Raw genomic sequence first — 15,467 nt, 5'->3', positions numbered from 1 at the left:
TGCAATTAGTTAATGAAAAGGCATTTGGTCAAAATGGAAGGAGGTCCTCTCATATATAAGGTTTCCCACTGATTTATGTGATGGTTTGCTTTCAGGGTGAAAAAGTTTGCTTTCCTCAGTGCATTATGGTTCAAGAAACGTCCACATTAGTGAAGAGTTTGCTTGGCCATCAAGTTTCACCATGCAATTAGTTAATGAAAAGGCATTTGGTCAAAATGGAAGGAGGTCCTCTCATATATAAGGTTTCCCACTGATTTATGTGATGGTTTATTTTTCACTGCATCTCTTCGGCCACTGCACTTATATTTTCCCATTGTCTTTGCTACCAAAACAAAAACTGCATGGAAACATAATATTTAAAGAACCGTTCATAGAGTAAAACCACTTATATTTGCTTGTTGTCTTTGCTACCACAACAAAAACATCACGGAAACATAATATTTATAGAACCCTTCATAGAGTAAAACCACCGTAACCTCCAGAGAGAAGAAGTGCATAAGATGAAGAACTGAACCACCTGAGAGCCCTCAGCTTGCCTTCCTTTCTTATTTTCATCCTCATTCAGTTTGTTTTCACGAATATAAAAAATTAGTTTGTTTTCACGAATATAAAAAATTAGTTACAATTTAGTTTTTACCAATATCAAAATTAGTTTTTGTAACTAATTCGTAACTCTTTTAAAATGACTATTTCATAAATGTTTGATTTTACATTGGTTTTTTCTAGGGATGTTACAGTTCAATTTGGAGAGCTATGTTCTTGCTAATGAAGCTAGGGATGTTACAGTTCAATTCTTAGGGAGCTATGTTCTTGCTAATGAAGTAAATAGAAAAAAAATTGCACTTTTCGTTGTCCAAACACTATCTTGATAGTTGCATAAAAATGGTGTAGAAATGTGAAAGTGCATGAACCATTCAAAAGAGAAGATGTACACACCTATTATTGAAAATATATACAAAAAAATTAACATATTGAAATTCATTAGTCCACACAAATTAAAAATTCTTAAAAAAATAATGAAAATAAGGGATATGCAAGTATTTTAGAAGTATCAATGAAACTTCTATAATAATCTTGCATGCTTATAATGAAAATAAGGGATATGCAAGTTTTTTTAAGAAGCCTCAACGAAACTATTATAGTAATCTTGCCTGCTTCAATGAACTATGTATATCTTTTGCTGATTTTGCAATGAAAGATTCCAAATTAGGTCAAATTTTGTAGATTTCACTTTAATATTTGCAACAAAAATATGGTGATCAAATATAATACACTAAACAAAGTAGTATATGACTTCTTCCATTATTCAGAAAGAGATTAGTTACTTTACTATAATTCATAAAAATTTTCCAATTAAATTATAATCATTTTTATAAATTTTTAATATAGAAAATATAAAAACAAAACTCTTCATCACAGAATGTGATTAGTAAAGAGAAGTGTTTTAATATAGAAATTATAAAAATAAAACTCTTCATCACAAAATTAGTAAAGAGAAGTGATCACAGAAATCCCTGGAAGTTCAACTCTTTCTATAAAAGGTCAAATTACAAAATCCAAACGCAAGGGAAAATTAAAAGTTATCCTTGGGAAAATGTATAAAAATATAAACTTATTTCTCCCACCAAAAAATTGTAATCTAAAAGAATATGATAAAATAAAATATGTGTTCTTTGTCACCTAATTCATATATAACATACGATATACGAACATTCATATATTCCATACGATATACGGACAATAAAAAGAAAGGCAACTTGTGTTAAGCAAATCCTATTGTAAGCAATCAAATTCTCTACAAGCCTTTTCCAATAGGCATTGATTCTCTTCAGAGGGCACACATAAAATGTCATTCGGCTCTTTTAGTGGAACAATGTTCCACTCGGCAACTATCCCAGTTCTGTAATAAATCCTTAAATTCAAATACAATAAAATATTTGTCAATTGTTATCTAGAAGGAAGTAAACATGCTGAGAGCCCATTTCCAAATCGCCATCCTCCCAATCTCACTCCAACCACGGTTAGGATTTATAGAATGGCTCTGAACCGTGATGTATCACCTGGCGACCACTCATATTCTCTTTGTAGATTCCCCATTGCTTTGACCTGGCTGTTCAGACTCCAAAATTCTGACAAAAGGCCAAATTCCTATGAAAAGGAAGCCATCTTAAAGGCGCGCACATTATCAGGCCAGGTTTTTTAATTGAAAAAACCCTCAACGAATCCTCTTCATATAAATAACAAAATAATTTGGAGTCGGATAACGTTGGAATCAAATGAATTTGAAATCATGGGGCCATGCAGGAGGATGATATCTACAATAATCATCTCTATCCGCATAACTTCATCTGAGCACTTGGAGATCTATTCAAGGCACCCGTTCTTCTCCTTCAGCAGAATAGCCATTTCTGTTAATATACAGTGTTTCTCTCCCTCTTCCATTCAGCTGGGTAGCTTCCACTCTACCCAAAATCTACATATTTGATCATGTTTACACATTTGATATTAGATGGCTCTTACTTTAAATTCAATCACTGTCTAGTACGATATTCTTGTTGCTTTTCGTATGCATAGAAAACAATAAATTAGTATGGGAATGGTTGGTCAGATATGTTGCAGAGTGATCGATAATAGATTGAATATATGCGTTGCAGAGTGATCGATAATGGCGCGGGATGAGAATCGGCTCGTGAAAGACCAGAGGCCTAGATATGACTGCCTTCTTTTTGGTAATTTTCTGTAATTTTCTTTTCTCCTTTTTCGATGGAAATTGAGCTATTGCTCTATGGATTCGTTTCTGATTCTAATTTACTGTTTTAGATCTGGATGACACATTATATCCATTGAGTTCCGGACTCACTGCTGCATGCACCAAAAACATCGCAGGTAAACATGGAGTTAACTACTAGTTGTAGATTTTAATTTAAATCATGTCCGAAAATTCGCCCGACGTTCCGAATCTTGAGGTTGCATATACAAATTTCCAATATTGTATTGGTTGCCATTTATATGAAATTTGAATATCCATATTCGAATTTCGTAACATTAAGGTGATTTGGGCTAGTATTCATATTCGCTATTCCCAGTTACGATGCAATTCAGATTTGTTCTTTGAAATTAACGGGACATTTGACGTTTGAATTGAGCGTGCGGCCTTGTTGTTTCTATGACAGATTATGTGAATCAAAAGCTTGGTGTTGAAAAGAATAAAATCCCAGATATGTGCAGAGAGCTCTTTACAACTTATGGCACATCCATGGCTGGTCTCAGGGTAAGCATTCAACCTTTTTAATTTGGTGGAATTCAGTATTGCATTACAACTTTGAAGGTTAAAATGACTATTTCTGGCACTCGGTAACTTACCTAGTCGACTGCTGAGCACCTCTGCAACACTGTAATATTTAGCAAGTGGCCTAGGAATGGAATTAGGAGCTGCATTGACAAGCCCGTTCATCTTGCATAGAAACTTACATACACTTTCCATAAATTTTTCATTTTCTTCTATCGATCACCACACTGTCCAGTGCCAAGAATTACGAAATCTTGAGACCGAAACCCTGTTTCTCATGGGACTTGTTTAGCGTCATGACTTGGGATTCCAATTGAATTCATGAATTCATTTGATTTTTCACGTTATTGATTGATTATGCAGGCGAAAGGCTATGAATTCGACTACGACGATTACCACAGGTACTTAAAAAACCTTATTTTTGGTTTGTCCTACAAAAACATGAAAGAAAAAAAATAGGAACCTTGTATTTTGCTTGTCCTTTCATTTTTACTTTTATTGGAATACAATTGATTGCTTTTGGCCAGAAGAGCAATCGTTCTTAACCCAAGTCAAATATTTCTTATACAGTTTTGTTCATGGAAGACTGCCATATGAGAATCTTAAACCAGACCCTGTATTGAAGAATTTGTTATTAAGCATGCCTCAGAGGAAAATTGTAAGCGCATATCCTTTTCCTCCAATATCTTTATATGATTGTAATACATGATGAAGCCGTTACGAGGTTTTGGGAAGTTTGAAAGGATACTTCTTATCGGTCTGTTATGTGAAACAGATATTTACGAATGGTGACAGAGCTCATGCCACAGAGGTCCTTAACAGGCTAGAGTTGAGAGATTGCTTTGAAGGCATAATCTGCTTTGAGACACTTAATCCTCCTTCACAGAGTACTAGAAGCAACAATAAAGCCGCTGCTAACTCTACGACAGCCAAGACTCCCGTTGTTTGCGAGCCCTCAAAAGAGGCCATAAGGCAGGCTCTTCGCCTTGCAAAGGCTGATCCACAAAGAACGGTATGCCACTCAAAGTCTTTCATAGCCACGAATTACATGCTTATGAAAAAACAATATAAATACATATCGATTAGCTTATATTGTTGTCAAATTTTATTAGTGTGACCGGTTTTTTAGGGTTTTCTTAAAGAAGGAAACATGTCAAGGACTGTTATTATTTAAGTAAAATGTAATTTTGATCGCCTCGCACTTTTACATCGTGATTCCTTAATCCATAAGTTAATGTTACAAATTATAAATAAACTAATAAACCAAAAAAATTCAACAAATACTTATACCATACTCGTATACATTATCCCATAAAATAAAATAAACATACTAGATTTTTCCCTCACTGTAGGGAGTAGTTTGTTTGTTTGTTACCAGTTGAATAATTGTGATACAACGTAGCGCATAAGCATCTACTTAGCTTCTTTTTGATCAAGACAGAGAATAATGTACCAAAACATAAAGCTGAAGTTTAGTGATATAGGATTTCAATAAAAATGAGATTCCTGTTAGGCAGGTCATATCATCCACTTATTCTTAGACATGGTTCCTTTTCAACAAAGACGACCTACAGAGAGAATATTGTACATCTTGGTAACCTTGCACATCCATATCACATGCTAAATTATTTATGCTTTAACGCTTACAGCAAAACATCCATTTATCTAAATCTGTTTTGTTTTCATGCAGATCTTTTTTGAGGACAGTGCCCGGAATATAGCGGCAGGAAAGCGTGAAGGCCTGCATACTGTATTGGCAAGACAATTTGATTCTTCATGGTTTCTCATACTTTTGCAAGAAGGTGTTGCTGGTCCAATCCTCTTCTGATATTAATATTAGTTTTCACTGTCAATAGGTGGGCACTTCAGTCCGAACGGAGGGAGCGGATTTTGCCCTGGAAAGTCTTCACAACGTTAGGGAAGCTTTGCCTGAGATATGGGAAAAAGATGGGGAGAGCTCCAAAAATGTTCGGCGGTCAAGAGGAGCAACTGCAGCTATTGAAACTGTTGTCACTGCATAAGCTACGATCTGATTGAATGAGGGAGTGTGGAACCATGAAAACCCATTGGAACCTTGCCTCTCTCTAAAGGGCAATTCCTACTATCTGCAACCTTGTTATTAAATTGCATATCTGATCTGAAGAAGACATTTTGAATGGTTTTATTATGTTATCATAGTTCTCCCCACGCACGGGAAACGGATTCAACGCTTAATGGAATCATTAGTCAGAGAAAAATGGATGGGAGGGGAATTGGACTTTAATAAGGTTTTAAGTTTGTTTGGAAAATAATGGAAATTATTGTTAAAATTTGGTATATATTTTTTAGATACTTTAATGGTACTTAATCTATTTTCAACCTAAAAAAGAATTTAAACATTCTTATTATTAAAAAAGGGCTTATTTCTCTTTTTTTGTCCATCACTTTTCTTTAAAAAGTTGTTTTCCTTTAAGCATTAATACCAAGTCTAAATTTTGAGACCTACAACTAAGATTTTTTCTTCATTCATTTAATTGTGGAAGAATACCTACAAATTTAACGAATGTAGGAGTTTTTCCTCATGCCCCAACACCTATAATAAACATATGATATTCTTCTTACTTAGCATTCAAAACTATAACTACCACAATTGTACATTTGATATTTTAATCAATATCACCCACTTTGTCTTTCAAATCTTTAATGGTAGAAATAAAATTATTTGCATTCTCATTTTCCTCCATTTTCATTGAAACTACTTTACCTTTTAAGAACAAAACTATGCTTGTATTGGTTTTTCATACAATCTTTTAGGGGTATCTCACGTCTCCTTAGATGTCTTGTAGTCTATGATATGAGTAGATAATATTGTCCTTCACGAACAATCTAAGAAGTACTTTTTATTTTTTTCATGATCCTCGCAATCTTGAATAGAGTTTTGAGGGGCTATAGGTTTGTCTTCTTGTCCATAAAATAGGCCAAACATTTTCCCCTTCCAACAAGGTATATATATATATATATATATATATATATATATATATATATATATCTATATATATATATATATATCTCCCTCGGAGAGAGAGAGGGGGTCCCTTTCTTTCTCTCTCTCTATATATATATAGAGGGAGAGGGGGCTTATTTCCTTTTTTTTCCATCACTTTCCTCTAGAAGGTTGTTTTCCTTTAACCATTAATACCAAGTCTAAATCTAGGTTTTAGAGGAATATCAATTATATATATATTTTTAATTTTATAATATATTCAAACCATTCAACAATAAATATTGAACACTAACCAGAACTAGTTTATTAAGATTATACTATTTCCTCTTGTATTTGAAAGAATCAATCTATACTAGTATGTTACTATTCTTATTCATAATTGGGTTTGATTGTTAAAACGATTAATAGTATATATTGGACATTACTAATGTCATTGTAATTAAATAACTTTATAAGTAAGATATTTCTCATACAGTGATGTATTATTCATGAAATAAGCTTCAATTAGAATAGTTTTTAACAAAAAATTATAAATAAAATAAAAAATTATATTGTTATTACTATTCATAATTTAATTTTCTCTTGTGAACAATAAAGGAGACAAATTTACTATAATAATATATAATAGGTAAAAAAAATGTTACACATTCTATTAATGATGAGTTAAATATTGATGAAATTGGTTTTAATATAGAAATATAAATATTCACTATAATACAAATAATTTAAGCAATCTAAGTTGTAGAGGAATATTAATTATATATTATTTTCAAAATAATATATCGAAATAGTTTAGGAATAAATATTGAACATGTCCAATAACTAGTTTCGTCTCTTCACTCTCTTTCCTCTTGTATTTAAAAAAATTCAATATATACTATTATATTTCTATACTAATTTATAATTGGTTTTTATTGGTCAAATGATTAATAATATATACATGACATTATTAATGTAATTGTAATTAAATAAGTTATTAATATATATGAAGAGCAAATATTGTCAATTGGACCTTTCTAGGGCATAGAATAATTACTCGTAACTCTTTATATTTTTATTTCTATGCTTAAGAAGCATTAAGGGAAAGATTTCGATATCAACATGGTTTTGTTCAATTAAAAGGTACGAAGGTTGGTATTGTCACAAACATTTTAAAATGTAGATCCGATGTGAGTATGAAGTAGACAATCTAAGAGAACTTATTGCTTTTCATATTTAACCTACTAGTGTTACAAAGGTGATAAAACTTTCACCCATGATTTTTTTGGAATTTACCAATTGCATTTAGTTTTTTTTTTTTTTTTGATGAAGCAAGAGTCGAGCCTTCTATATCATTAAAGGGGAAAATAAATTACATATAGTACAAAGCCCACGAAGGCCTGAGGGCCACAGGCAACACCTTGTACACCAAAAATACAAACCCTAACAACAAAAATTCAGACCACCCAAAATGAGCATGCTCCAAGCGCCCACCTGACCTTTTACAAACGGGTCCTAATCGAAAAGGAAACAGATTCTAAAAGGTTATCGAGTTCATCTATTAGCCGTACTCAAGACAATGATACCCGTCATGGGTCTATTACTCATCCCAACTTTCCTCTTTAATCTCAACCGTTCAATCCTCTCACCAAATCCAATGGCCATGGAGAAAATCACGGACCCAAGCAACTCGACGCTTAACCCACAGACCCACCGACCTGCATGCTGATTCCTGACCGTTGATCCACCATGATCAATCGAACGGTTAAGAATCATATCACACGGGTCAAGTGGACCAAAAAATAGTGTGCGATGAGGGCGGTATTCGAATCCTCTCCTTGGCCACGTGTCAACATATGTATGGAATCGCTCCCAAAACTCTAAAACCGCTTCCCATCAAGAACGCTTGCGATACACTGTAAACGGCTTCAAGGGCGGTATGTTGTCCATTGATAGAGAACCCAAGTTATTCTGTCCGCTAATAAAACTCGGATTCTGCCGCTTCACCCTAATCCGACCATGCCTATCCTCCCGCCAACATTTCGCGGAACCCAGCAGTCCGACGCTCAACCCATGGACCCATTGACATGCTCGCTCATTCCTGACTGTCGATCTACCATGAAAAATCCAACGGTTAAGAATCATATCTCACTGGTCAAGTGGATTGAACAATAGTATGCGATGAGGGAGGAATTCAGTCTCTCTCCTTGGCCACGTGTCAATATATGTATGGAATTGCTCCCAAAACTATAAAACCACTTCCAACCTAGAACATTTGCGATGTACCATAAACCGCTTCAAGGGCGGTATGTTATCCATTGGTAGAGAACCGAGTTATTCCGCCCACCGATAACACCTAGATTTCACTGCTTCGCCCTAATCTGACCATGCCGATCCTCCGGCCAACATTTCCCGCACATTTTTCCTTTGGAGAATTTGTCTCCGAAATTATTTGGGATGCGGAGACCAACAGTGAGCTGCGAAGGAAAAAAATGAAGCCTGATCATCTAGAACTATCTTCCAAGGCTCTGAGTTGATCCATCCTCCGATCTTCCTCAGCTTGATCAAGAAAAAGTGCCTTTAATGTGTTCCGAGGCATATCTTGCCACTCTGTTTTAACCTTACCCTTTGAACAAATCACTCCTCAGTTGGCCAGAATATCCGCCAATTTATTGGCCGATCTTCACACATGATTAAACCTAACTGTGCCGAGGCTCTCGAGGTGTTGCTGAATCCTTTGAAAGACCTAGATCAGCCTCCAATGTTTGGAGACTTTTTTCGGCGCTGAGCCATGACTGATTCTCCAGACTAAGTTAATAATTAGCTTAGAATCCGCTTCAACAATCACATTTTGGCAGTTATCCTGCTTCAGAAAATCAAGACATTGTTCCATAGCCATGAGTTCCACCATATTTTTGGTGGCTCTGCCTAAATGGCAGTGAAAGATGACAATAATGTTGCCATTTTGGTCCCTCAATACCCCTCTAAAGCCGATAGTTCTCGGGTTGCCTTTTGAGGCTTCGTCAATATTGAATTTAAAGAAACGCTGTGGGGGGGGGGGGGGGGGGGGGGTGGTGCCAGATATCCTGGTCGGTGACCATCTGAACAACCTTCCTATCACGGTCCTGAGGGATGAGCCCCTGCAATCCTAGCCGACTAAGAATTCTCAACTCAGCAACTGAAGGAGGGTTCATAGGGGGGTGCCGAACAGTAGTACCAACCGTTTATTTAATCTGTTTTAAGATCTGATCAAATAGTCAATGGGGGGGGGGGGGCTTTTTTCATTCTTGAAGATTCTTTTGTTCCTTTCTTTCCAGACATTCCATATTATAAAGCCTGGTAAAAGAGCCCAAGCCATATCTAGAAATTCATACTCTGAGAAGTTACGTCTCCAATTGGTAAGTGTGTTAATAATACACCCCTGGTCTCTGTCTATTTGGTAGAATATGGCAACAAAAGAATCCCACAACCAGGAGGAATAGTTGCAATTATTAAGAAGATGCTCCATACTTTCCTCTTGTACACCACAGAGCTGGCATTTGGAAGGCCCCAGAACACCCCTCTTCCTATTTTTTTCCCAGGTCAAGATTTTCTTATGATAAACCAGCCACATGAAAAGCTTTATTTTCATCCAACCTTGATGCCTCCAAAGGTTCAACAAAATTTATCGTGAACCTGGGAATCCAGCCCAAGGAGTAAGCGTTTTGCCTCCTTAAGATTAAAGGAACCCTCATTATTGTTGCCCCATCTGAGTTGGTCCTGCACTTCAACGACTAGTATTCTTCTTTGCTCCACCAAATTCCTAAGCTCCTCTGCTTTTTCTTTCAAAGGGTTACCATCTCTGTAGTCCATGTGTCTCCAAGTTCTCCATTTTCCTACACTGATGGAAAGATCCCAGAAATCTTTTACCTTAATTAAACCTTTGGACTCTGTCTCATTCTTGAGCTCCACGAAATCCTCTGAAAGTAGTATAGGTTCCTGTTGCCATTTATCTTCCCAAAATAAGGCCAGATTTCCTTCTCTGATTTCCCAGAAGCTGTTTTGTTGAATTAGTCCTCTATTCTCCCAGGCCTTGTTCCAAATGTGTGAGCCTTTTATACTTCCAGACATTCTTATGTGATCATTATACTGCTAAGAGCTGGCATATTTTCCTTTCCAGATGCTAGCCCATTGTGCCTTTGGATCTTTGACCCAATGCCACCATAAATTTGCCCCTGAAACCTTACGAAGAATCTCTGGATCATCCAAACCAAGTCTCCCATGGATTTTGGGTTTGCAGATTTTATCCCAGGCCACCAAGGCCCATTTCTTTCTTTCCTCCCCCTTGCCCCAAAGAAAGTCTCTTTAAATGGAACTGATAAGTTGCAAGACTCCTTTAGGAGCAGGGATTGATGCAAGCATGAGGACTGGGATTGCTTGAAGAACAATTTTTGTGAGGACCAACCTTCCAGCCAAGTTTAAAGATCTTATAGTCCATTTCTTGATTTTGTCCTGCATCTTATTAATCACTGGCTCCCATATGCCCTTGTGCATAGGTTTAGCATGTAGTGGCACTCCCAAATATTTTGAAGGGAGGGTATCTCTTTGAAAGCCCAAAATTCTGGAAATATTCCTCTAATGGCTATATTAGTATTAAAGAAATAAAATTTGATTTGGAAAGATTAACTTCCATACCTGAAGCCATGGCAAAGTCACCTAGGATTTGTTTATATGTGAGAGCTTCTTTGACCGTAGGGATTCCTTGCAGCATGGTGTCATCCACAAATCGTTGATGAGTCAAGGCCTATCCATCCTCAGATAGTTGGAGACCCTTAATCTGACCTGTTTCTTTTGCATGCTTGATAGACCTACCCAGTCCTTCCATCATGAGGATGAAGAGAAAGGGAGATAGTGGGTCTCCTTGTTTGAGGCCTCTCGAGGGAATAAAAGTCTTCGAGGGAGGCCCATTGACTAGAATTGAAAAGCTGGCAGAAGTGACCAGGTCCATGACCCATCTAACCCAGCTGTGATCAAACCCAAATCCTATAAGAACTTTCCTAATATAGGTCCAATTTAGCTTATCATAAGCTTTTGCTATATCTAATTGCATAATCATCCCTGCCTACCTATTGTTGGTCAGCGAGTGCACCACTTCATGAGCTTGAATGATATTATCAAGAATTTGTCTACCTTCCACATACCCAGATTGTTCCACAGAAACTAGAGTAGGAAGGAGAGGTTTGAGTCGATTGGCCAGCACCTTAGAAATAATTTTATAAACCACATTGCATAAAGCAATGGGTCTAAACCTATCAGGAATTTGAGCCAAGTCCTGTTTTGGGATCAGGGAGATAAAGGAGGTATTGAGAGCCTTCAAGATGGTTTTATTCCTCCTAGAATCTTCTACTACATTCAGAATATCATGTTTGACAATACTCCAGCAGGCTTTGAAGAAGTCCACATTGAAACCATGAGGGCCTGGCGCCTTGCCATTTTGCATTTCCTTAAGGACCTCACTAACCTCCTCTTCAGTCACTGGCCTATTAAGGTTAAAATTGTCCTCTCTAGACACCAGCATGGGTATATGTCTTGTAAGATCCCTGATGGACTGATTTCGATCTGAATTAGGTTGCTTTGCTATATCGCTAAAGTTCCGAACTAGCACGAATTCTATTTCTTCACGAGAATTGAGAAAATTACCATCCTTGTCCTTGATCGAGGAAATCCTATTATGGGCTCTATTCTCAATTGTGGACTTGTGGAAAAATCTAGTATTCCTCTCACCTTCTTTTAACCATTGAACTCAAGACTTTTGTCTCCAAAATATCTCCTCTTGTTTACATAAATTCTCCCAATCTTGCTGGTATTTGGAAGCTTGGTCACTTTTGTCTTTGTTAAAGCCATCCGTGATAAGGGCTTAATTGGTTACCTGCATTTTACCTTCAACAGATTTTTTAGCTTCAAAAATATTGCCGAATTCATTTCTATTCCAGTCCTTGAGCCTGAGCTTGATGTGTTTTAGTCTTTTTTGAAGAAGGAACATTCTTGAGCCCTGAATGTTCAAATCTTCTGACCACCAGGTTGCTATGTTGCTAATGAAATATGGGTGGGAGAGCCATATGTTCTCAAATATAAAAGGTCTATTCCTGGGGGTTCCAATTCCCTGCATCTCCAGCTGAATCGACCAGTGGTCTAAGCCTCCGAAAGGGAGAACTCTTGCTATCATTTCCTTGTCTATGAGCATAAGGTCCTCTGAGATGATGAATCTGTCTAATTTTGAGGCCACCTGAGACTCACCTCCTCTTTTGTTGTTCCAAGTAAAGAGACCATTACTTGTTACAATGTCCACTAACTTCATATTATCTATGAACATTTGAAAAGCTAAAGAATCTTTACCTGCAATTCTGGTTCCCCCTTTTTTCTCTGAAAGTGACTTGATCATGTTGAAATCACCCCCCAAAATCCATGGTAATCCTGCATGTCTGTCTCTGAGATCCTCCAGAGAATTTAGAAACCTGAGTTTCTCATCCATTCTTTGAGGACCATAAACATTCGTTAACAGGTAGGTTTCCTTGTCTCCCACCGGCTGAATGACCACAGATAAATAATCCCTGGATGCCTCAGCATCTATTATGCCAATTTTTTGGGGATTCCAAAGAGTGAGAATACCTCCTGCAGTATTCTCTACTTTAACTTCTAGAAACTCAAATCTATTGAGCCATTTGCTATGGATTTCTTTTATTTTCTGAATGGAACATTTGGTTTCCTGGATGAAGATCACATCGTGAGCTCTTTGTTTCATTCTATTACTCATTAGTCTATGTTTTCTTTTACTACCTAGACCCCTGATATTATAAGAAGTAAACTTCATAATTAAAGATTTATGAAGGAGTCGTTGGTTAGGTCTTTCATCTTACCTGAATATATCATTAGCTTTGCACATTCCATCAATAAATCATTCTGCCTTTTTTTGCCTCTTTTCTTTCCTGGGTTTCTGGGTGCTAATCCTGGTGTGGTTTTCATCGTTTTCACACCTTTGCTACCCTGTCTTTCCTTATTTCCTTGCCCCTACATTCCTTTAGTTTGGGTTTTCCATAAAACAACTGCTGAACTCTATTGAACTCCTCTGGAGGTAACGAGTCTACGCCTTCCCTGGTTCCTTGATCTAGGAAACCTTCCAGACCTAGGTTCTCTTTCTCAAGTATTTCCTATAGTTCATGGTCCTCCATTTCCATCTCACTCTGGGTCATTTCCTGGTCCATTTCCAAATCAACTTCATTCATCATAGTTTCTTTTTGTTTAATATTATCATGTACTTGGTCATTAACTTCTTCTATCCCTTCCTCCACTTTATTTCCTTCTTTTGTCTGATCTGCTTTGGTAATCCCTTCTTCCTCTTCAAGAACTTGGAATCTATTCTGATTGTTTTGTTTCCCTCCTGATTTTTGTGTCTTTGGCCCCCTTTTGCTTCCTTTTTCTTTATGTGCCACTTTATGAGAGCTTTCAGTGTCTTTTATAGTGTTATCTTTGTTCTTATTCTCTATTTTACTGAGAGGGCAGTCTCTGATTAGGTGCCCATGCTCATGGCATTTGCGACATCTGAATGGAATATGTTCATAATCTACTGTTTGAACCCATTCTTCATCATAAACTTCCAGGATTACTTCATCCGGTAGAGCTCCATAGAGATCCATCTCCACACATATTTTGGCAAAGGAAGTGCATTTGCCCCTTCTAGTGGCCTCAGAAGCTTTGATAAAACGTCCTAACTTATTTCCTATGGCAGATAAGGATTATGTTTGCCAGTAATCAAGAGGTAGAGAGTAGACTCTTACCCAGACTAGGACTGACGTGAAAGTCTCAGGTTCCGGAACAAAATTCATAATCCAAGGTCACATATAGAGGCCTACTGTAGCATTAAAGTAGGGCCCTCCTTCAAACACTCTGTCCTTATCTTCAATGTTAGCAAAAACCACAGTAAAGAAACCCTTTGACCCAAGATGTAGATCAATGCTTCTCTTTGGTTTCCAGTGATATTTAATCCACATTTGTAAAGCTTTTCAGTGGGCCATAAACCCATGAATTTGCAAATGATTGCATAAGTCTGCATGTGTTACCTGTGCGCCTATAGCGCAGGATCATTTAAAACGACTCTGGGTATGACCGTAGCTTTAGGTTTACATGGTCCCTTTTGTGCTTTGTCTTTAGTTCCCTGTTCCTTGTCTTCTTCCTCATTTTCCTTAGTGCTGTTATTATCCCTCGATTTAGTGCCATCTTGTTCCTCTGAACTGTTTCGCTTCCTTCCTTCTGAAGGACCTCTATCATTCTCCATTGGCTTTTTGCCCCTGCTGGTCACAGCTTGCTTGTAGGAGGGAGTGGAGCTCCCTCCTTTGCGACCCTCCATAGAGCGCAAACTATGCAAAAACTTGGAACCCTAGAAAATCGCCATGCACAGTTTTTCGCGCCTCCCAACACTCCAAGTAAATCTGCTAAATTCCAATTGCATTTAGTTTCACTATGGAGATCATCAGAGTTTGTTCACATTTTAGAATTTTTATTTTTTTCTTTACACTACTCAGAACAAAATCTAGATAATTTTAGTTTTTGAGATTTGGGTTTAACACTTCCTTAATACAATATATTAGTTTACTTTTACCCTCTAAATCTTTGTCACCATACTATTTAATAAAAATTAAGTTTTGATGTATTAATATCTTTATCCTACAAAATTATCTACTCCTTTATCTCATAATGATCTAGCCATTGCTCATCCTTATATCGTCCCAACTTAAATTGAAGGTGGTTTTATCTAGAGTTACAAGAATTTAAAAACAAAACTCTTGTCTTCCATGTTATTTAGACTATTCTTATACACACTACATTTATGACATGGTTTCAATGAGAGAAATATATGCTTCAATGAAGAGGATATTTTTTTTGTCAAGTTTTTTGTTTCCTCCAGAGATGAATTATTAAACTTTGGCTTGAGAAACTGTGACCCATGGGCATGTAAGCAATCAAAATCACCCTGGGATTGCACCCAAATTGAGCTACACTAGCCCTTAACATGATTGGATTTTTACTCATGGAGTTTCGAATGGTGACCTTCACATCATGGACTGACTTAATAGTACACCCCATTATCATCTATTGTATGCGCCATGGGAAATGAAGAAGATATGATATTAGGGTGTATTTTCTTAAATTTTAACATAAAAAGAATGAGTTACTATAATT

At 36.7% G+C, this 15,467-nt stretch overlaps 1 protein-coding gene across 2 annotated transcripts; it reads left to right on the top strand.

Annotated features, from left to right (window-relative positions):
• Nucleotides 1-2,385: 2,385 nt before the first annotated feature.
• On the top strand, nucleotides 2,386-5,426 carry LOC149150922 (uncharacterized protein C24B11.05-like). Of its 2 annotated transcripts, XM_089438920.1 has the most exons (9): nucleotides 2,391-2,445; nucleotides 2,655-2,729; nucleotides 2,821-2,886; nucleotides 3,174-3,271; nucleotides 3,653-3,690; nucleotides 3,860-3,947; nucleotides 4,065-4,301; nucleotides 4,980-5,045; nucleotides 5,146-5,426. In XM_089438920.1, the coding sequence occupies exons 2-9, from the start codon at nucleotides 2,666-2,668 to the stop codon at nucleotides 5,308-5,310; spliced, it is 822 nt and encodes a 273-aa protein (XP_089295046.1). In that variant the 5' UTR covers nucleotides 2,391-2,445; nucleotides 2,655-2,665; the 3' UTR covers nucleotides 5,311-5,426. The 2 variants fall into 2 exon arrangements, with proteins under 2 accessions (XP_089295045.1, XP_089295046.1); XM_089438919.1 differs by lacking the exon at nucleotides 5,146-5,426 and having other exon boundaries at nucleotides 2,386-2,450; nucleotides 4,980-5,132.
• The last annotated feature ends 10,041 nt before the right edge of the window (nucleotides 5,427-15,467 follow it).

Source organism: Pinus tabuliformis, chromosome 9, assembly GCF_031772625.1.
Source record: "Pinus tabuliformis cultivar Carrire ecotype Pingquan chromosome 9, CPIR1, whole genome shotgun sequence".
NCBI classification, from domain to species: Eukaryota; Viridiplantae; Streptophyta; class Pinopsida; order Pinales; family Pinaceae; genus Pinus; species Pinus tabuliformis.
This window is presented reverse-complemented; position numbering and strand designations above follow the sequence as displayed.